This window comes from Tiliqua scincoides, chromosome 13, assembly GCF_035046505.1.
Source record: "Tiliqua scincoides isolate rTilSci1 chromosome 13, rTilSci1.hap2, whole genome shotgun sequence".
Classification (NCBI taxonomy): Eukaryota; Metazoa; Chordata; class Lepidosauria; order Squamata; family Scincidae; genus Tiliqua; species Tiliqua scincoides.
In genome coordinates, this window is record NC_089833.1 from 12,257,376 (window position 1) to 12,277,067 (window position 19,692).

General features: G+C 54.7%; 2 protein-coding genes and 1 pseudogene across 2 annotated transcripts in view; 2 read left to right on the forward strand and 1 right to left on the reverse strand.

Annotated features, from left to right (window-relative positions):
- Positions 1-5,338, forward strand: part of C13H16orf96 (chromosome 13 C16orf96 homolog) — a 14,941-nt gene extending 9,603 nt beyond the window's left edge. Inside the window, exons 9-15 of the mRNA XM_066640854.1 lie at positions 24-188; positions 301-428; positions 1,386-1,472; positions 2,212-2,371; positions 2,676-2,775; positions 4,360-4,452; positions 5,184-5,338. Coding sequence (XP_066496951.1) covers positions 24-188; positions 301-428; positions 1,386-1,472; positions 2,212-2,371; positions 2,676-2,775; positions 4,360-4,452; positions 5,184-5,338 — 888 coding nt within the window. The remainder of the gene's footprint in view (positions 1-23; positions 189-300; positions 429-1,385; positions 1,473-2,211; positions 2,372-2,675; positions 2,776-4,359; positions 4,453-5,183) is intronic.
- Positions 3,249-3,368, forward strand: LOC136634159 (5S ribosomal RNA; annotated as a pseudogene).
- A 2,828-nt stretch (positions 5,339-8,166) lies between the features above and the next one.
- UBALD1 (UBA like domain containing 1) lies at positions 8,167-11,692 on the reverse strand. The gene is made up of 3 exons (XM_066640819.1): positions 11,446-11,692; positions 9,496-9,558; positions 8,167-8,926 (listed from the first exon to the last, which is right to left on the reverse strand). The coding sequence occupies exons 1-3, from the start codon at positions 11,572-11,574 to the stop codon at positions 8,606-8,608; spliced, it is 513 nt and encodes a 170-aa protein (XP_066496916.1). The 5' UTR covers positions 11,575-11,692; the 3' UTR covers positions 8,167-8,605.
- Positions 11,693-19,692: the final 8,000 nt, after the last annotated feature.

Consider the following 19,692-nt stretch of genomic DNA (forward strand, 5'->3'; position numbering starts at 1 on the left):
GAACGATCACGACCTCTCCCCAGAAAGCCGACAAGAGCGCACTGGAAGCCAAGGTGAACCATGGGGACCTGAAGCTGGCAACCACCCAGCTGAGCGAGATGATGCAAGACCTGCTACAGAAGATGTCCCTGCAGGACAAGGACTGGCAGAAGGCTCTGGAGAAGCTCTTCACCGACATGGACTGCAAGGTAGTTATTCTCCATGCTCCCGCCAGGGCACAAGCACCCTGGGTGACGCCTCCCTGGCTGCTGCTGGGAGGAGAGGAGACACACCCTGGCCTTCTGTCCTCCCTCCCTGCAGCTGGACCGGATGGCCCTGGACCCCCTGAGCAGGCAGCTGGAGGCAGTGTGGAAGGTCGTCAAGAAGTACCTGAGCGAAGGCCCCCGCTTTGACGCGGACAGCGCTGCTGGCTTTAAAAAGTGCATTCTGTGGGGGGGACAGGGCAGGGGGGTTCTCCTTTGGGGCAGGCAGCAAAGGGTGCTTCTCTCAGCCTGGGCTGCAGCCTACGAGGGGGGGGAGGGTCAAGTCTTGCTTGCAGGGTTGGCTCAGAAGCAGGTCGCTTGCTCTGCAGAAGGTCTGGAGCACCACCTAGCCTGCCTCTGCGGTGTGGCTCTATGCATTCCTGTGTCTTGGGGGCTGCATGCACCAAGGGAGGGAGGGAGGGAGCAGCCGGGGCCCTGCCCAGAGCTCTAACACTGGTGGGGTGTGATGTATACATGGTGAGGGGAGAGCAACACATGCAGCAGGCAGGGTGGGGACCTGACATGCCTTCCCATGGGCACAGCTGGCGCAGGCAACAGAGTGCTTTGTGTGTTGCAGGCAGCTCTTTGAGAGGGTGAAGTGCATCTCTTGTGACCGCCCTGTGAACATGATGACTGGGCCGTGAGTAGCCAGAGGGGTCTTTGGGGGGGGGGAGGGAGCGGGGCTGCAACAAGAAGGCCATGCTTGGGGCACCACTGCTCTTGTCTGTCAGAACACGCGTGGCCCCTCCCTGCGAATGGCACTCCAGGCAGCTTGTCAGGCATGAAGCACGAATCCTAAAGGTCAAATACTGTATAATAAAGAGGCAGATCTGAAGCCCGCGGGACAAAAACAGAGCCATAGAAGCAGCAACGCAGTCACTGAACTGCTCCAAGCAGAAACTCCAGAGAAGCAGAAGCCACTAGGCGACACCACCCCACTGAAGCACCAAAGACCCAGAGAAGCAGGGCAGACTTTGCCTGGGCCGGTGGATGAGGGAGGGGCCACGCAGTCTCCCTCTGGGAATAGGGAAGCAGTGGCAGGAAAGAGCCCCTCCCTGGAAGCCCCCACCTGCACTGGTGGGCCCACGGGCAAGCCAGCGGGGACCCAGCTGTCTCCATTCCCTGCCCCTCTTTTCGCCGCAGGCACATGATCACGGTCCGAAAGGTCCCGCTGAGGCCGCGTCCGGCCAGCGCGAATGGCTACGAGTACCTGGCACGGCCACACAGAAGGTGAGAGGTCACCATGGTGACCGATGGCCCACCAGAGCTGGGGGATGGGACTCAAACACCCAACCCGGGTCCTCTCGAGATTTGGCACAAAGCTGGACGTTCCAACAGGGAGGGGCGGCACCCCCCACTCAGAAGGGTATTGGTGGAATCCTCTGGGATCAGGCCTCCCAACCCTCAGCCTTTTTCTTGCAGTGGCCACGCAGATGCCCTACTGGGAAGCCCCCGGGCAGGGCACAAAGGCAGCAGCCCCCCCCCAATGTCACTCCCCCCCTGCAACTGGGCTTCAGAAGTTGCCTGTCTCTGTATAGCCGCTGTGGATAGTGGCCATGTCTCTGCCTGTGAAGGGGCACAGCCCTATTCAATTTCTGCATTAGTGCTGGAAAAGTGGGTAGGATTGGACCCGCCGCCTTTCTTCCTCCACCATAGAAGGGGCTGTGATCCCTGGCTGCACTTTGGCCCACCTTCCAAGGAGCTCAGGCAGCAAGCATGTTCCTTCCGCTCCTGTGTCCCTCCTCGCAACCAGCTGAGACAGTCTGGCCAGCGCCATCCCACTGGGCTTCTGGGAGTCCAGTCCCTTCTCCTTGGTCCCCAAGAGAGCTTCTCTTTCCACCTGCTCCTCCCCCAGTCCCATTTTGCCTCTCTGGCCCAAGAGGCTGGCTTGCTGGTGTGTGTGTGGGGGGGCCTACAGGGCAGTGTCCTGGGGCTCGCCGGCCTGCATACCCACTCCTCCCTCCCTCAGGGATCCGGAGACCAATGAGCTGAGCAGCGGCCAGCCCCAACAGACCTGTTGGCAGTGCCAGGCTCACCACCAGTCATGCACCGTCAAGCAGCTATCCAGATCCCAGGATCTCACCACCATCTACCCCTATGGAGACCCGACAGCCATCACCTATGACAACGTGAGCTGCGAGCTGGCTCCTTTTGGATGGCTTCAGGGGTCTGGGGGAGGAGGAGCCTGGGGTAGGAATCCCCTGGCAGGGTCAGGCCACCAAGGCTGGCCGGCAGAAATGCCTTATGGGTAGGGCACAAAGGTAGCAGCTTTAAGCCTGTGGTCTGCTGCCCACAACTATTGTTCAGAGGCAGAGGGGGCTTCACTGAACCCTCCCCTCCCTGAATTGATTGGTCCCTTTTTAAATCTGCCTCAGCTGGTGATTGGGGCTAGACCAGGCTGCTGCCATCTCACTGCTCCTGTTGCCCTTCCAGACAGAGGTGGACATCCTCGGTGTCAATGGCGTCCTCTACAAGGGCCGGGTGAACGCACAAGCCGGAGAGCGGCTCTTTGCCTTGCAGAGAGAATTCACAGGTGTGGGTCGGGGCTGGGGATTGGGGGCTGGCATGCAGGTCCAGGCAGCAGCTTTGCAAGCATCAGAGCTCCAAGTGTTTAGCAGTCCCCCACCCACCCACCCGTTTCGGGGGGGCCCTCAGGGCTGTGGCGTCCCTGCTTTCCCATCAGCTGGAAGGACCCACAGAGCCCCTCGCAGAGCACGCCTTCTGCTCACACCCTGCTGTTCCTGTGCTTAGAGGGGGGAACAAGTGGGTGCAATTCAGACCCCCCCTCTTTTAAGGAGACCTTCGGAAACATGCGCAAATGTGCCTGCAGGCGCAGGCTTCTGACGGAAGCGAGTTGCCATTTGCACACCCCGCCATGTGCTGTCCATTTCCCACCCATGTAAATGGGTGAAGCTTTCCATTTGCAAGGGAAGAGGGGAAGCCACACAGTGGGCAGGAATGCTAGAGCACCATCCAGACACTGTGGTGGGATGGTGAGGGGAGTGTGTGTGTTGCAACTGTTACCTTGCACATGCCCGATCTCATCTGATCTTGGAAGCTAAGCAGGGGCAGGCCTGGTTAGTACTTGGATGGGAGACCGCCTGGGAATCCTGGGTGCTGTAGGCTTATACCATAGTCTTTCCATGCCTGATCTCGTCTGATCTCGGAAGCTAAGCAGGGTCAGGCCTGGTTAGTACTTGGATGGGAGACCCCCTGGGAATACCGGGTGCTGTAGGCTTATACCATAGTCTTTCCATGCCTGATCTCATCTGATCTCGGAAGCTAAGCAGGGTCAGGCCTGGTTAGTACTTGGATGGGAGACCGCCTGGGAATACCGGTTGCTGTAGGCTTATACCATAGTCTTTCGAGACTGAAGGTAGCCAACCATCTCCCTATACTGAACACTATCTCCCGACCTCGTCTGATCTCGGAAGCTAAGCAGGGGCAGGCCTGGTTAGTACTTGGATGGGAGACCGCCTGAGAATACCGGTTGCTGTAGGCTTATACCATAGTCTTTTGAGACTGAAGGTAGCCAACCATCTCCCTATACTGAACACTATCTCCCGATCTTGTCTGATCTCGGAAGCTAAGCAGGGTCAGGCCTGGTTAGTACTTGGATGGGAGACTGTCTGAGAATACTGGGTGCTGTAGGCTTATACCATAGTCTTTCGAGACTGAAGGTTGCCAACCATTTGTGTGTGTGCACCCTGAGAGGCAGCCCAGGGGTGTGTGTGGGCTGACACATGCACAGACACATGCATACAGGATGGAAACCATAAGGTTCAGCAAGTGTGCTTGTTAGATGAGCTTCAGCCCCAAAATGAGGCCTCATGTCCCATACTGGAGCTCGGTGGGATGTCTCAGTTGGGTCATGTGAGGTGGCTCTCCAGAGCCTCCTGCCCAGAGGAGTCTCTCCCCGCTGCGAAAGGCCGCGTAGAGATCAGTGTTAAGAGTGCACCTGCTGTCCCAACAGACTAGCAGTGCTCCCTGTACAACCCCTCACCCATGCCCCCACTGGCAACTTTGGGGCAAGCCCTGGATGCCCTGGTGTGTCTTTTCAGCTCCCTCCCTCTCACTCACGCCTTGCTGATAGTCTTTTTCCTTCCTTCCGATCCAGCCGTGAGGACTCGCCGGCCACCGTCAGCGCTGCGGATGGAGAGGGCTCGCTCGGCCACCACGGACGCCACCAGCTACGTCTCGCCCTATGCATGTGAGCCTCCCACCGTCTCGCTTTCTGGGCCTGCGTGTTGGCGGCTTGCAGGAAATGCTTTCTGACCTGGAGACACGGTCTCTTCAGGGGCTGTTTTCCAGCCTGTCCCGGTGCTCTTCCAGAAAGGGACCCCCTCAGCGGGGAAGAGGCTGGTGTAGGCTGCAGGGGAATGGACAGTTGCCCAGAGCCCTTCCTCAGCACTGCCTGGCTGGACAACAAGAGGCTGGACTTGGGCACCAATGCCTGAACAGAGGGGTGGCAGAAGCTCTTGCTCAGACAGCGAAGGGCAAAGCCTGCTGGTCTGGGAGGAAGTGCAGGCAGAAGAGTGGTTGGTGCTGCAGTGGAGGGCCTGATCTTCAGGAAAGGCTTGCTGAAGCCCAGAGCAGCTCCTTCCGCAGCAGTTCCGGGGCCTGCAACTTTTCTGTTCCCACCCTAAGCACAGCACATCAGCCGGCCCAGGCCCCAGCAGCCAGTGTGGTCCCATGTAGGGTCCTTTAAACCCAGCTCTTAAGAGCCTGGAGACAAGCGACCCTTACCCAATGTGTAATTAATCTGTGGAACTCCTTGCCCCTGGCTGTGGGGATGGCATCTAGCCTAGTTGTTCTCAGGCTGCAGAGTGGGAAGAGGGGGGGCCTCCTTCCTAGTTCTGCTCCAACAGAGGCTGAAACGTCTTGGCATGTCTGATGCCCTCGGCGGGCCCTGACTGTTCTCTCCTCCTCCTCCTCGTGCAGCTTCTTCTGTCCGACGGATTGGGCTGGCAGCGACTGGCAGCAATCGGCAGCAAGAGCCTCAGCCACAGTGTGTGGTTGAGACCGTGGATCTAGCAGTGCCCTCCAGCCCCGCTCCAAACCACCTCCAGGACGGTGGGGGGGTGACAGGCATCTGAGCTGCTGCAGCGCCAAGGCCCAGCCACTCGACTGGCTCTACCTCATTTCCCCCCCTAGCATTAAACATGCCCCATGCAGGCCCAGCAGGCAGGGCAGGGCAGACAGTAGCTCCAGGGTTGTCCTATGGGGGGGCTGCACCCCTCTGAGCAGGGCCAGCCTGTAAAACAAGGCTGGATGGGGTGTCTCCTGGTGCTCAGCCCAAATTTTCCATGGAGCCTCAGGCTGCCACTGGGAGACTGGAGGTGCTTGGCCTCAGAAGTTTGTGGATGGAGGGGTAGAGCCTGCTCAGCTGGGAGAAGTTCTGCCAAGGAGCCCCAGTTGGAGCAGCTCCTGTCCGGCAAGTGCCAGGAAGCCCCTTGGAAGACCACAGCACCCATGGCCTTCTGCCACTTTGGGCCACACCAGTCAAAGCAGCGACAGGTGCGGGATGCTTTCCACAGGCCTTCTCTCTTCCAACATAAGGCAAGGACCTGTCTCTGGAGAGGGGCATCAAATCCTCCCCCTCCACACTTATCTTCTTGGAGTCTTGTTGTGCCAGCCACTTTTGACTGGCTTCCAGGACTTCTGGAGCAACTGACTGCAGGGGCCTCAGGAGGGGGGGGATTAAGCACACCCCTCCCACCTGCTCCCTTTACTTGCTTCTTAGCCCCTCCTCCTCCGCTCTCTATAGAGGGATGTGCCCACAGGTAAGGATCTGCTTTGATCACCTTCTCTGGGGGCTAGCTCACCAGCTCCCAGAGCCCCTGTGCAGGCACCACCAGGCTGCAAAGACCCCACTGTCTCTCTCAGACAAAAGGCCTCTCCCCTTTCCTGTGAAGGACCCCTGAAGCTACTCCTGCTTCTGCCCCCCCCACACCCCCCCAATGCAAAAACTGTGACTTTAAGAAGATTTTTGTTTCGGAAGGAAGAGGCTCTATAAAGTGTTTCTTTTTCCACTTTAATTCCAATGGGTCCTGTTGAGTGGGAGGGGGGTGCTTTCAATGTGTGCCATCTGCCCCCACCTTCTGGGATTTGCCTCCTCAAGCCCCCAGGCCACAGGAGGCATCTGGAAAGCATGTCTCTTGCAGCGGTTGTAATACCCCTGGTAGTGGCCCACTGGTGGGTAAGAGACAAAATTGTGGTGCAGCGGGCCCCTTGCAGCCCTGAGCACAGCAGTGCCCCCCCCCCACCAGACCAGGCCTACAAACCCCTTGTGCTCCCACAGGCCACCCCATCACATAAGAACATAAGAACAGCCCCACTGGATCAGGCCATAGGCCCATCTAGTCCAGCTTCCTGTATCTCACAGCGGCCCACCAAATGCCCAGGGAGCACACAAGACAACAAGAGACCTGCAAGGCCTCCTGGGAATTGTAGTTAAGAACATAAGAACAGCCCCACTGGATCAGGCCATAGGCCCATCTAGTCCAGCTTCCTGTATCTCACAGCGGCCCACCAAATGCCCCAGGGAGCACACCAGACAACAAGAGACCTGCAAGGCCTCCTGGGAATTGTAGTTAAGAACATAAGAACAGCCCCACTGGATCAGGCCATAGGCCCATCTAGTCCAGCTTCCTGTATCTCACAGCGGCCCACCAAATGCCCCAGGGAGCACACCAGACAACAAGAGACCTGCAAGGCCTCCTGGGAACTGTAGTTAAGAACATAAGAACAGCCCCACTGGATCAGGCCATAGGCCCATCTAGTCCAGCTTCCTGTATCTCACAGCGGCCCACCAAATGCCCCAGGGAGCACACCAGATAACAAGAGACCTCATCCTGGTGCCCTCCCTTGCATGTGGCATTCTGACATAGCCCATTTCTAAAATCAGGAGGTTGCACATACACATCATGGCTTGTAACCCGTAATGGATTTTTCCTCCAGAAACTTGTCCAATCCCCTTTTAAAGGCGTCCAGGCTAGACGCCATCACCACATCCTGTGGCAAGGAGTTCCACAGACCAACCACACGCTGAGTAAAGAAATATTTTCTTTTCTCTGTTCTAACTCTCCCAACACTCAATTTTAGTGGATGTCCCCTGGTTCTGGTGTTATGTGAGAGTGTAAAGAGCATCACACATCTGCTTCCTCTTGCCTACACCAGCTGGCTTGCAGAGCCAGAGGTCACAAGCTCTGCATCCTGGATATCATGCTTTCAGGGTGGGTCAAGGCAGGACAGGAGTGGAAGGGCACCCAGGGCCTGCTGGGATTGCTTGCTTGGCTGCAGCCCCCCTGACCCCAGAACCATTGCTTCCCCTCCTTTTCCGAAGCCCCAAAGGACAGAGTTCCTACAAGCTCCCAGCCCTTCCAAGCCCCCCCCCGCCCACCCCAATCCCCTTCATACTTGGTAGGAAGCTTCAGAAAATGTAAAATCCCCGGAAATTTCCAGGGCCCCTCCTTTGGCTCCTGGACCCCTTTCGGACTTTGGGCCAAGGTATAATTTTCCCCCTGCACTGCCCTCCGAAACTTCACCCCAAGACAGAAGCTTCATTACGCTTCCATCCTATGGGGGGGGGGGAGGGAGCCCTCTGGCCCCTGCTGGTCACTTTGGGGGCAGTGACAAGGTGGGGGCTGGGTGGGGGGCCATCAGGCTCTCCCAACCTCACAGACAATAAGCTGGAAGGAATTTAATCCACCAAAAAAAAAAAAAAATTCCCAGATTCTTAACAAATACACATTTATCTTCTTTAAAAGGCCCACATTGTTTCTGGGGCGTCCAGATCCTAGCATGCAAACAGGTCCGTGGCTGGTTGTGGCTGCTCCAGGTGGTGGCGGAGGGGAGGAAGGCTTCCATGTGGCTCTGTACACCAAAGCAGCGGCATCCTCTGCTCAGGAAGAGAGTGGGGGGAAGTGCGTCGGGCGGGACCCCCAGGAGCGCTTCTTAACCCACACGTCGTCCTCAGCGAGCAGCTGGCTCCCCTCGGCCTTGCTGGTTGAGTCTCCCTGCACAGGTGGATGTTTCCTGCTTTAGAGATTCAGGGACTGCTGCTTCTGCCTCCCATCATCGCCTTCTGTGCCAGAAGCAGAAAAGGAGAGAACCCCTTCCCGCCAAGAGAGCCTTTGCCCACATGTAGGTCCTTGCCCAGTCTGTGTGGGGCGAGGGCACACCACAACATACAGACAGCAGCCCCCACCCCACCCAGCACGCTCCGTCTCTGGGTCCAGGCAACCCACATAAGGCCAACGGTGGCTCATCTGTCCAGCTGCAGTTCCACGTCTTGGAGGCCCCGTCACCTCCCCCTGGAAGGGGAAAACATGACTGCGGGTCCTGCCCCATCCATTGGGGCCTCATCTCTCGGCCTCCAGGGTTGCACTGGCCTTTGGCTCGGAGCTGGCCTGCTGGGAGACACTTCCGGGCCAGCCCGTTGGCTGCAGAGGGTAGGAAGGAGTCCCGGCACTCAAGGGCAGGTTGGGAGGGGAGCTGGCAGGCCAGGCAGAACTGAAGCCCCCAGGACCCTGGGGGAGCGGAGGGGGTGGCGGAGGAGGGGAGGTGGCCATGGATGCTGCAGGGCTGCTGCTGAAGTTCTCGGAGGCCTTCAGGCGGGAGAACATGGTGAGGGTGTCGGGGAAGTTGGGTGGTGTGGCTGGAGTGTTGGCAGGCGTACACATCTGCAGGGAAACAGAGGCAGCAGTCAGAGGAGCCATGCCCGGTGGCCACGCAAGCTCCGTCTGCACTCAGCACCCAAGCGACTCACACTGTTGCTCCACCAAAGTCAGCAACCAAAACAGCACAACTACTTGCTATGGCCACCCCCAAGTGGGACAAGACCCATCTGAGGAAGGAAGGCAGGAGGGTGCCAGGAGAGTAGGGAGGTAGCGTTTCACACTGAGCACCACAGAGGAGAAACGTGGAAGGTGGCAAACAGCCCCCAAGTGAAAGTGTGAAAGATGAAGGCACAAGGCACTCTGGGGGCTTTGGCAGGGACAAGGCGGGCAGGCCACAGTCTGAAGGAGGAAGGGTCCAGTGGGGTGGGCCACAGATCAGGAAGACCCCCTCAGAGAAACTGTGCTGGAGATGGCAATGAGCGCGCGTGCACGCACACACACACACACACACAAAACAGGGCAGGCAGGCAGGCAGGCAGACAAGCACTCCCCACATCCAGGACCTTGGAAATATTAACTCGTTCACCCCAGCCTGACCATCTCAGGGAGGAAAAGGTAGGTAGGACACTCACCATTTGATGATGCGGGTGACCGTAGGGGATGCTGGATTCCTGGAAAAATGCACTGAGAGCTGTCTGCAGAGAGGGGGGAAAAAAGTGAGAGTATAACCAGATCCTCCTCCTCCTCCTCTTCTTCCTTGCCTGCAGGCAGGGGAGTCCAGCCCCTTTAAGCCACCACAGTACTGTGGGAAGACCCAGGGCAGAGTGGAAATCCCGGCACACCCCAGACAGCACCTTTTTGGGACGGTCCTGAGAATCCCAATCTCTTACAGTAGTGGTCCTCAAAGTTTTTAGCACCGGGACCCACTGGAAGTGATGTCTTATGCAATCAAGGCCCGGTTTGGCATTAAAATGGTTGGCAACCTTCAGTCTCAAAAGACTCTGGTATAAGCCTACAGCACCCGGTATTCCCAGGCGGTCTCCCATCCAAGGACTAACCAGGCCTGACCCTGCTTAGCCTCCGAGATCAAACCATTCTGCAATTTGAATAGCCAAGCTTAGACACTGGCCACATCAGTTCTGCCCCAAAGCGGAGCTAGAGGGGTGCAGTAAGTACAGCACTCACCGCAACACACTGGGTAAGCGGCCCCTCCCCCTCGGCACTGAAGTTATTGGGGTAATGGCAGCAATGCTCCCCCCCCCAGAGCTCCGCTTCTGGTTCTGGTTCTGCGGGTCAACAGCAGAAAAAAAAGGAACTCTGCAGAACCTCGGAACAGCCTCCACCAGGCCCAGACATTTGCAGCACCCTGGTGGCACTATCTTCTGCCCGCAAGCTCTGCTGTGCTCTCAACTTCCAGGTAAGTGTGCAGAGAGCTGCAGCCTAGACAATGGCTCTGGAGGCATAACTAGAAGCCCTCGAGCAGCCATTTTCAACCACTGTGCCATAGCACACTAGTGTGCCGCGAGTGGTCCACAGGTGTGCCACAGGAATTTGGGGGAAGATCATTTATCTTGATGCACGGCATGCCTTGTCAATTGTCAAAAACCTAATGGTGAGCCTTGACCATTTTAGTGCCTTGACAGTGCGCCACGTGATGAATAAAGATTGAAAATCGCTGCCCTAGAGCCTGGGGTAGTGACACCAGTGATGTCACTTCTGGGTTCTTTCTGGAGGAGGAGGTGCTGGCGGATTCACAACCCCCCCACCACCACCAGTGCCTCCTCCTCCAGGGAGAACCCAGAAGTGACTGCCTTACACATTGCATCCCCCCCCCACGTAGCACCTGGGGCAGGAGCCCCTCAGGTTCCACCCTAGTTACACCTCTGGGGCTGCTAGTCCTTTTCCTGCATTCACCCACATCTGGTCTTTCTTTCCCTCTTTCATTCATCTCTCTGCTCCACCTAAATGAGAATGGTAAGCTCTTCGGGGCAGAGACCTGTCTTGGCTTATACTACAATATGACGCCCCACATAAAGCAACAGGTAACAGAATACTGATTTTCAAGGTGTTGTGGATCCCACACACACACCCCTTCCAGGTGACAGCAAACTTCTGACCCACAAGGGCCCCCCCTCTCTCTGCTGAAGAGTGGGCTCACTCACAGAGTACATGGGCACCGATTCGTAAGCGGGGTGGGGGCTGGGCGGTTGGTTGGTTATCGCGATGCGCTCTGCACGCGCTCAGAGGAGCTCTTAACTTCCTCGTTACATCCCATCTCGCAGAAGTGGACAAGAGGTGCTGCTGGGGCTGAACCCCCTGGAGAACTCCGTCTCGGGGGAGGGGGCAGCCCTGGAGCTCCCCCCTCCAACAACATGACAGAGGGCAGAGCCAGACCCCTGGCAGGGACCCCCCCAAGAGAGAGAGGGGGGACCACGACCCCCAACCAAACCCCAAGGAAGCCCCCCAGCAGCAAGAGTGGTCTAGACAGCCCCCCCCTCGAGGGCGCACGCCTCCCAGTGGAAAGGATGCAGCGGAGCCCCTGCGATCGCCTGCCCGCCCCCGGGCCCCCCGGGCGGCCCCACCTCGTACTGCCAGTGGGCAGCCTGCAGGAGCTGCCGCGCCTGGTCCGCCGCGCAGCCGGCCGCCACCACGAACTGGTTGATCATCAGCTGCTGCTTGAGCTCGTCGGACGCGCTGCCCGTCGAGGACATGGCGCTGGCGCTGCAGCGGTGTCCAGCCTGCCTTCAGCGGGTGCCCATCGCTGCCCCGGATCCGGCACTGCCTGACTCACACTCCGCCCGCCCGGGCACCCGACGGCATCCCGGGGACGCTGGGAGCTGTAGTTCCCTCCGCCCCCACCCCCTGAGTCCGGGGAGGGGGGTTCCCACCTCCTCCTCCAGGTGCACGCTCCCCGCCCCGATCCTGGCAGGAGCAAGCCCCCCTACGCGCGCCATGCGCGCTCAAAGCAGTGGCGGGTCTACTCAGAAGTAAGCTCCACTGGGTTCAGTGGGGCTTACTCCCGGGAAAGCGTGCCTAGGATCGTGACCCTTGCTTGCACAAGCCTCACCTGTAGGCTTCCCTAAAGGCACAATCCTGTGCATGGCTACTCAGAAGCAGATCCTATGGTGTTCAGTGGGCTTACTCCCAGGAAAGCGTGCCTAGGATCGTGGCCCTTGCTTGCACAAGCCTCACCAGCAGGCTTCTGTAAAGGTTCGATCCTATACAAGGCTACTTAGAAGCAAATCCTTTTGTGTTCAAAGGGGATTATTCCCAGGAAAGTGTGTATAGGGTGGCAGCCAAAGAGGAGCCCTCCCAACCCACAAGCAGCATGGAGATTCCTGGGACAAGGTTCTCTATCCAGACAGCTCAGAAGGCAGAAGCCCAATCTATCCTGGGCAAGGTAGGAGTGCTCCAGTCTTCCCAGTCCAAGGGCTGGGGCTCAGCTGTGGCCCAACTGGGGGACGCAGCATTCTGAGAATATTTCCATACCATGTTGACTCTTGGGGTTGAGAGTCCAATGGAGCCCCCCAGAAATAACTTGGTTTGGAAACTGGCTGCAGGACACCTGCACTCTCCCCGCCCTGAGCTCACGAACTTCATTTGGGTCAAAGCTCAACCCTCCTAACAGTTGTGAATTTAGTCTGGAAAGCAGCCTGGAACCAGCGGCCCTCTTAAGCATGTACAGAGCACAGTTGCTTTGGCACAGAGGCTATCCAAAGTCTCTGTGGGGTATGTGTGGTTATAACACCACTGGGTTCATCAGGCTGCCAAAATGTGTCAGTGGGTAGGATGTAGGGGTGCTCACACTTTTTTGGCTGGAGAGCTACTTTGAAACCCAGCAAGGCCCAGAGATCTACCAGAGTTTTTTTTTTACAATGTTCGCGCCATCATAACATATAACATTTATGTGTACAGTGTACGTTGGTGTACCTTGAGCCCCACTGAGTATAACAGGACTTACTCCTGAGTAGACATGCCTAGGATTAGGCTGTGAGGCTGCAATCCTAGCCACACTTACCTGGGAGTAAGCCCCATTGAGTACAATGGCGTTTCCTCCCAGAGGCACCTGAAAAGGGGGGGGTCTGCACTCCGCGATCTACTCATTTTGCCTCGCGATCTACTGCTAGATCGCGATCCACCTATTGAGCACCCCTGATGTAGCCCATGGCCCCTGGTTGCAGGATCCCCAGCATAGAAGAAAGAGGCCTTGGCTTCTTTTGGGGGCTTCTTTTGTATTGGGGGAGGGAAGGAGCAACAAGGGCAGCTGGAGTCATCCTGCCCCAGACGTGCCCAGCCTGGCACCTGCTTCTAGCTCCAGAACTGTGCTAGATATTTGGGTAGGGATGCATGTGTTGCTCAGCCCCTATGGGGGAGGGGAGAGATTGGCTTCATTGGCCCAGCGGCCCAGCCACCCTGAACAAGATGCACATGGTGCCACTCTCCGCTGCAGCCCCCAGCTCTGCCAGAACCACATTTCCCACAAGGCTTTTCTTTGTTTGCATGCTCCTTGCTGAGGGGGGGGCCAATGCTGCTGGAGTGACATGTCAGGACAGCCACTGAGAGCTGAGCCTCTGTCCTGGTACCTGGCCATATAAGGTAAAGAGCTCTGGCAGCCCCAATGGGTGCGCAAGGGGGCTGAGCACAGAGTGTCACGTGCCTGGGCTTGTGCAGGGACTCCTGCCAGCATGGCAGGGCAGTGCTCTGTGGAGGAAAAGCTGCATGCAGCTTCCTGTTTACATGCGAGGAGGGAGTCACGCCACAGTCAACAGAACAGGGAGGGAGGGAGGAGGGAGGGCATGCGCTCTGCTTGGGAAGGCCCTTCCCATGCTTGCTTTGCTTCCACTGGGAAGGAGTTTGTCCATTCCCAGCTTCCAAGCGTAAGCAGAACAAAGAGTATTGTGACACCTTTGAGATGGCCAAGGCAAAGCCTATGGATCACAGGAGCCACTAACAAGCATGAGCCCCCTTGGATGTGCAACCCAGCTGGCTGGCTGATGGGCTACCCCCCCCCCAAGGCTGGTTTGACTGAGGAAGAAGCCTCCACAGCCCCAAGTTCTTCCCCACATGGGGGGGGGGGGCAGCCATGCTCAAGAAATGTGCCCACATTCCATTTTCAGAGTCTTCGAACCATCAGGGGCACTAAAATGGAGTGTCAGGGGAGTTAAAACAGACAAAAGAAACTATTTATTTACCCAGCGTGTAATTAGACTGTGGAACTCCTTGCCACAGGATGTGGTGAAGGAGTGGTGGTGATGTGAACTCTTTCAAAGGGGATTAGACAGATTGATTGAGGAAAAGTCCATCACAGGTTACAAGCCATGATGGGTATGTGCAACCTTGTGGTTTTAGAAGTAGGCTACCTCTGAATGCCAGGTGGAAGGGAGTGGCAACAGGATGTAGGTATCTTGTTGTGTGGTCTCTGAGGTATCTGGGGACCACTGTGAGATACCAGAAGCTGGACTAGGTGGACCTTTGGCCTGAGCCAGTGGGGCTTATGTTCTTAGCTGCTTATAATTTTAAAATGATCAGTTGCTTGAGTTTCTTTCAATGTGGCAATTTCTTGTTTTTGCTTTATGTTACAGTGACTGGCTGCCTCTTTTTTAATTGTGATGCTTCTCAAAGCAGTGCCCAAGTAATGAAACCAGAAGGATCGGTCAGTAAATGACATTGTCCCCATGGCAACAGGTCCAGAATACCTGGTGCTGTCGGATGGTCTCTTGCAACTCCTGGACTTGCTCCCTGGAATGGTGGTTGTGACGGCTGATGCCACTTGTGACAGGCAAGTCCAGACAGCTGCGCTGACTCTTCGCTGCTGCCTAAACCTAAACCTTCTTTTCCCTAAACCTTCTTCTTTTCCCTAAACCCGAGGTTTTGCAGCCCTGGGAGTACAGAAAGCAAGGGACACCAGCCAGAGGAATTGGGGCCCCCCCACTGCTGGGCTGGCTTTTGCTTAAGTGTGTTGCTTAACCCTTCCCCTTTCCTCGTCCTTGCTCAAGGAACCTGTTTCACAGCCCCCACCTGTTTCACACCCCTATGAAATGGTCTGCTAGGATGGAGGAGGCATATTGTCACTGGACCAGATTGGATGAGTCCAATAATTTAAGCCACTTGCTGGCTGAGACTGACTCACCTTCTACTGCCATCCTAATTTATGATTCTCTCTCTGATTCCTTAACCAACATCTTAGAGCTTCCCTTCCCCCTCACTCCAAAAATCGTGTCCCTTCCTGGTTTGATTTGGAGTGTTGGTCAGCTAAGGCTCGAGTCAGGCAGTCTTTCCTCCTAGTGCGCAATAATCCTTCCCCTGATGCTCTAAGATCCTATTTTCATTCCAGGTTCTTTTGGAGGAAAAAAAACACGCTTTTGCCCAGCACAAGTGGCTCTGGCTTCATGAGGCAATTTTGTCCAATGACCATAAATCTTTTTGGTCCCTGGTCACTCACTCCAACCAGTCTCCTTCAGGGAATGTACCTTCCCTCATCTCCCCGCCCGTCTGGGTAGCCCATTTTTCGGATATTTTTTCTGTTTCTAATTCTTGTGAATCTTTAACTCTTACCCCTTCAATCCTCCCGGAATGGCCTCCTGTCACTCCAGATGAAGTAGCGGGATTGATCAACACTCTGAAACCCGGGAAAGCTCCTGGGCCTGATGACATTCCCTGTGAAATCCTAATTAGTAACCCTCTCTGGTGGACGGAACCTCTCTCTAATTTCTTTACTCTGGTCTTTTTCCTGCTTCTTGGCTCTCTTCTACACTAGTTCCTATCTTTAAGAAGGGTGACCCTGCCCAACCTGGGAATTATTGCCCAATTAGCCTCCTTTCCTTTATTGGGAAGCTTTACACTAAATATCTGCTTACTAGGTTATCGTCTTGGGCTCTTACTAAAGGTCTCCCGGGCAGAGAACAAATTGGTTTTCGTGCTGGTGCTTCCACCGTGGATCATGCATTTTTGTTCTCTTACCTGGCCGAGAGTACTCTGTCCGCCATGGTGCTTTGGAATTTATCCCCGCCTACTCTTTTTAATCCGCCGGCTCCACACATTTAATTACTGTAGGGTTCCGCTGGATGGTCGGGGTTCCACTTTGGATAAAATTTCCATTGATAAAGGAGTACGCCAAGGCTGTATACTTGCCCCTCTCCTCTTCAACTTATTTTTGGCTGACCTACCCTCCCATCTTTCCAGTGGTCAGAATTCCGCTCCCTGTCTTAATGGTGTTCCTCTCCCTATTCTCCTTTATGCTGATGACGCAGTCCTATTATCTGTCACAAGATCGGGCCTCCATCACTTGCTGTTTTCTTTTCACGAGTATTGTTTATCCAACGATTTGTCAATAAACTCGGAGAAAACCAAAATTTTGGTTTTTGCCAAATCTTGGACTCCATCCCCCTGGAAGATAGGCTCCCTTTCTTTCCAGCAAGTACAAACTTTTAAATATTTAGGGATTATTTTTCACTTTCGTTGCTCTTGGCGTTCTCATAGGAAATCCATTATTTCTCTATCTTCATTACACCTAAACGCAATTGCACGCTTCCATTATTCCAGCAGCAATCAGTATGTCCCGGCTGCTCTTCAAATATAGAAAACTAAAATTATTTCCCAACTATTGTATGGTGTCCCTATCTGGATAGAGGCTGAGAATCAGGACCTTGATAAGGTTGCTGCCTCTTTCCTCAGGCGAATCCTGGGAGTCCCCAATCTAATTAGAGAAGCTGACGGAACATACCAAGATCCAGGTCTACAGAGCTTGCGTCCTGAGTACACTTCTGTACTGCAGCGAGTCATGGACTCTTCGCTCACAACAGGAGAGGAAACTGAGCGCTTTCCACATGCGCTGCCTCCGACGCATCCTCGGCATCACCTGGCAGGACAAAGTTCCAAACAACACAGTCCTGGAACGTGCTGGAATCCCTAGCATGTATTCACTGCTGAAACAGAGACGCCTGCGTTGGCTTGGTCATGTCGTGAGAATGGATGATGGCCGGATCCCAAAGGATCTCCTCTATGGAGAACTCGTGCAAGGAAAGCGCCCTACAGGTAGACCACAGCTGCGATACAAGGACATCTGCAAGAGGGATCTGAAGGCCTTAGGGATGGACCTCAACAAGTGGGAAACCCTGGCCTCTGAGCGGCCTGCTTGGAGGCAGGCTGTGCAGCATGGCCTTTCCCAGTTTGAAGAGACACTTTGCCACCAGTCTGAGGCTAAGAGGCAAAGAAGGAAGGCCCATAGCCAGGGAGACAGACCAGGGACAGACTGCACTTGCTCCCGGTGTGGAAGGGATTGTCACTCCCGGATTGGCCTTTTCAGCCACACTAGACGCTGTGCCAGAACCACCTTTCAGAGCGCGATACCATAGTCTTTCGAGACTGAAGGTTGCCAATACAAAATCCACCCTTGAGTTAGGGATCCACCTTCCTTCCACCATTGCGTGGTCCCTTACTTTTAAATTTTGGCTCCATTTACACCTAAATATCCACTCTGAGTCCCTTTTGAAAGACCTGCTTAAGGATTCTTATCTTTCTAAGTGGTTCCATCTTATCGATCGCAAGCTTTTATCGCTGGGTTTGTCCCCTGAACATTATTATTATTATTATTATTATTATTATTATTATTATTATTATTATTATTATTATTATTATTATTAACAGTATTTATATACCGCTTTTCAACTAAAAGTTCACAAAGCGGTTTACAGAGAAAAATCAAATAACTAATGGCTCCCTGTCCCAAAAGGGCTAACATCTCACTGACACCAATCTCCATAGGGCCCATTCAATTATTAAAGCCAAACTTTGGGAACTCGAATCTATTCAACTCTTCTCTAATCTTAACCCAACCTGCTCCCCTCAGTCCTTTGGTCTTCTCCCCTCACATGGTTGTTTTCTTAATTATTTTAGTATGTTAAAAGATCCCATTAAGAGGAGAGCGTTTATGTTAGCGAGACTTAACATTTTTCCTTCAGCCGTTCATTCCGGCAGATTTTCCAAGATCCTTCACGATTGCAGACTGTGCCCTTTTTGTTCTCTTGAACCGGATACAATGGACCAGGGGTGCTCAATAGGTGGATCGCGATCTACCGGTAGATCGCGAGGCAAAATGAGTAGATCGCGGAGTGCCGACCCCCCCCTTCAGGTGCCTCTGGGAGGAAACGCCGGGAGTAAGGCCCATTGAGTACAATGGGCCTTACTCCCAGGTAAGTGTGGCTAGGATTGCAGCCTCACAGCCTAATCCTAGGCATGTCTACTCAGAAGTAAGTCCTGTTATACTCAGTGGGGCTCAAGGTACACCAACATACATTGTACACATAAATGTTATATGTTATGATGGCGCGAACATTGTAAAAAAAACTCTGGTAGATCTCCGGGCCTTGCTGGGTTTCAAAGTAGCTCTCGAAACAAAAAAGTGTGAGCACCCCTGCAATGGACCATATTCTGTTTCGTTGCCCAGCTCACTATTCCCTTCGTGACACTCTCCTGATCCCTAACCCTAACCCTAAGGCGCTATCTTCTTTGCCTGGTCCTTCTGCTGACCCTCTACCTATCTTATTAAGTGATAGCTCTGTGGCTATCACTAATGTTGTAGCAGACTATCTTTCCGCTGTTTCTAAGTTTAAATTCCCTTCTTGATCTATATAGCTTCACTTTCTCCCTGTTTTTGTTTTTTTTTTAATCTCCTGATGTGATTTTTCCTTTTATCTTGGTATATAGCAGGGGTGTCCAAACATTTTGGCAGGAGGGCCACATCATCTCTCTGACACTGTGTCGGGGGCCAGGAAAAAAAAGAATTAATTTACAATTTAAAATTTGAATAAATTTACATAAATGAATATATTAGAGATGGAACTTGTGTGAATGAATGAAGGTCTTGTAGTAGCTCAAGGCCTATAAAAGGCCTTGCACAAAGCAAGGCCAGCCTTTTCTTCGCTGTCACTGCTGCATCACAGACGTGAAACAGCAATTAGTGGAGGGAGCCCTTGTCCCACAGCTCAAGTGAGAGGTCGAACAGTCGTTCTCTTGCTGAGAGGCCTGCACAGGCTCCAGCAAGTCTTTGGAGGGCCAGAGGCTCATTGGAGACTGAGGGCTCCCCAAGGGCCTGATTGAAAGCCCCCGAGGGCCGCAGGTGGCCCCCGGGCCGGGGTTTGGGCACCCCTGGTATATAGTCAAGCGTTGGCTTTGTTATACTGTTTTGTGTACCCGTTTGCTGTTTGTTTCTATAAATGCCAATAAAGGTTTCCAGACTTGACTTGTGTTGCTTAAGTGTGTTGCTTTTGCTTAAGTGTGATGCAGTCTGTGCTGGAGTTCAGGGATCAAAGTTCAGGCTGTGCATCTTTAACATAAACTCCGGTCCAGTGTGCAAAGGGCAATGAACTCCCCACGGAGCTCCTTCTCTCTTCTGGGGGGCTCGGCTTATCTTGCGGCCTCAATTGTGGTCAATTTCCTGTCCCAAATCCTGTCCTGACCCCGACCATGGGGAAAGGGGCCTGGTGCCCCCAGCACTGCATCAGAGCCTGGCTAGCCACCCTGCAGTGTCTGTCATGAGGGCACGGGAAAGCGCTGCCCACTGCAACCTTGATATGGCCCATTTTGTGCATGTGTGTGTGTTTTAGAGACCATTTGACCAGCAGATGTCAAACACACACACACAATTGGCCACATCAGGGTTGGAGTGGGCAGCCCTTTCCTGTGCCCTCATGACAGACACCGCAGGGAGGCCAGCCGGGCTCTGACGTAGTGCTGGGGATGCCAGCATGCCGTGCTCCAACGAAGCTCTAAGGCCCTGCTCCCCATGGTTTGGGCTCAGCCGGTGGCATAGCTGGGGGGGCAGAGCACTC

Coding starts and splice junctions, on each gene's coding strand:
- UBALD1 (XM_066640819.1), bottom strand. CDS start 11,574: ATGTCCTCGACGGGCAGCGCGTCCGACGAGCTCAAGCAGCAGCTGATG. Junction 9,559..11,445: donor CTGCCCACTGGCAGTACGAG/GTGGGGCCGCCC, acceptor CCCTCTCTGCAG/ACAGCTCTCAGTGCATTTTT. Junction 8,927..9,495: donor GTCACCCGCATCATCAAATG/GTGAGTGTCCTA, acceptor GTTTCCCTGCAG/ATGTGTACGCCTGCCAACAC.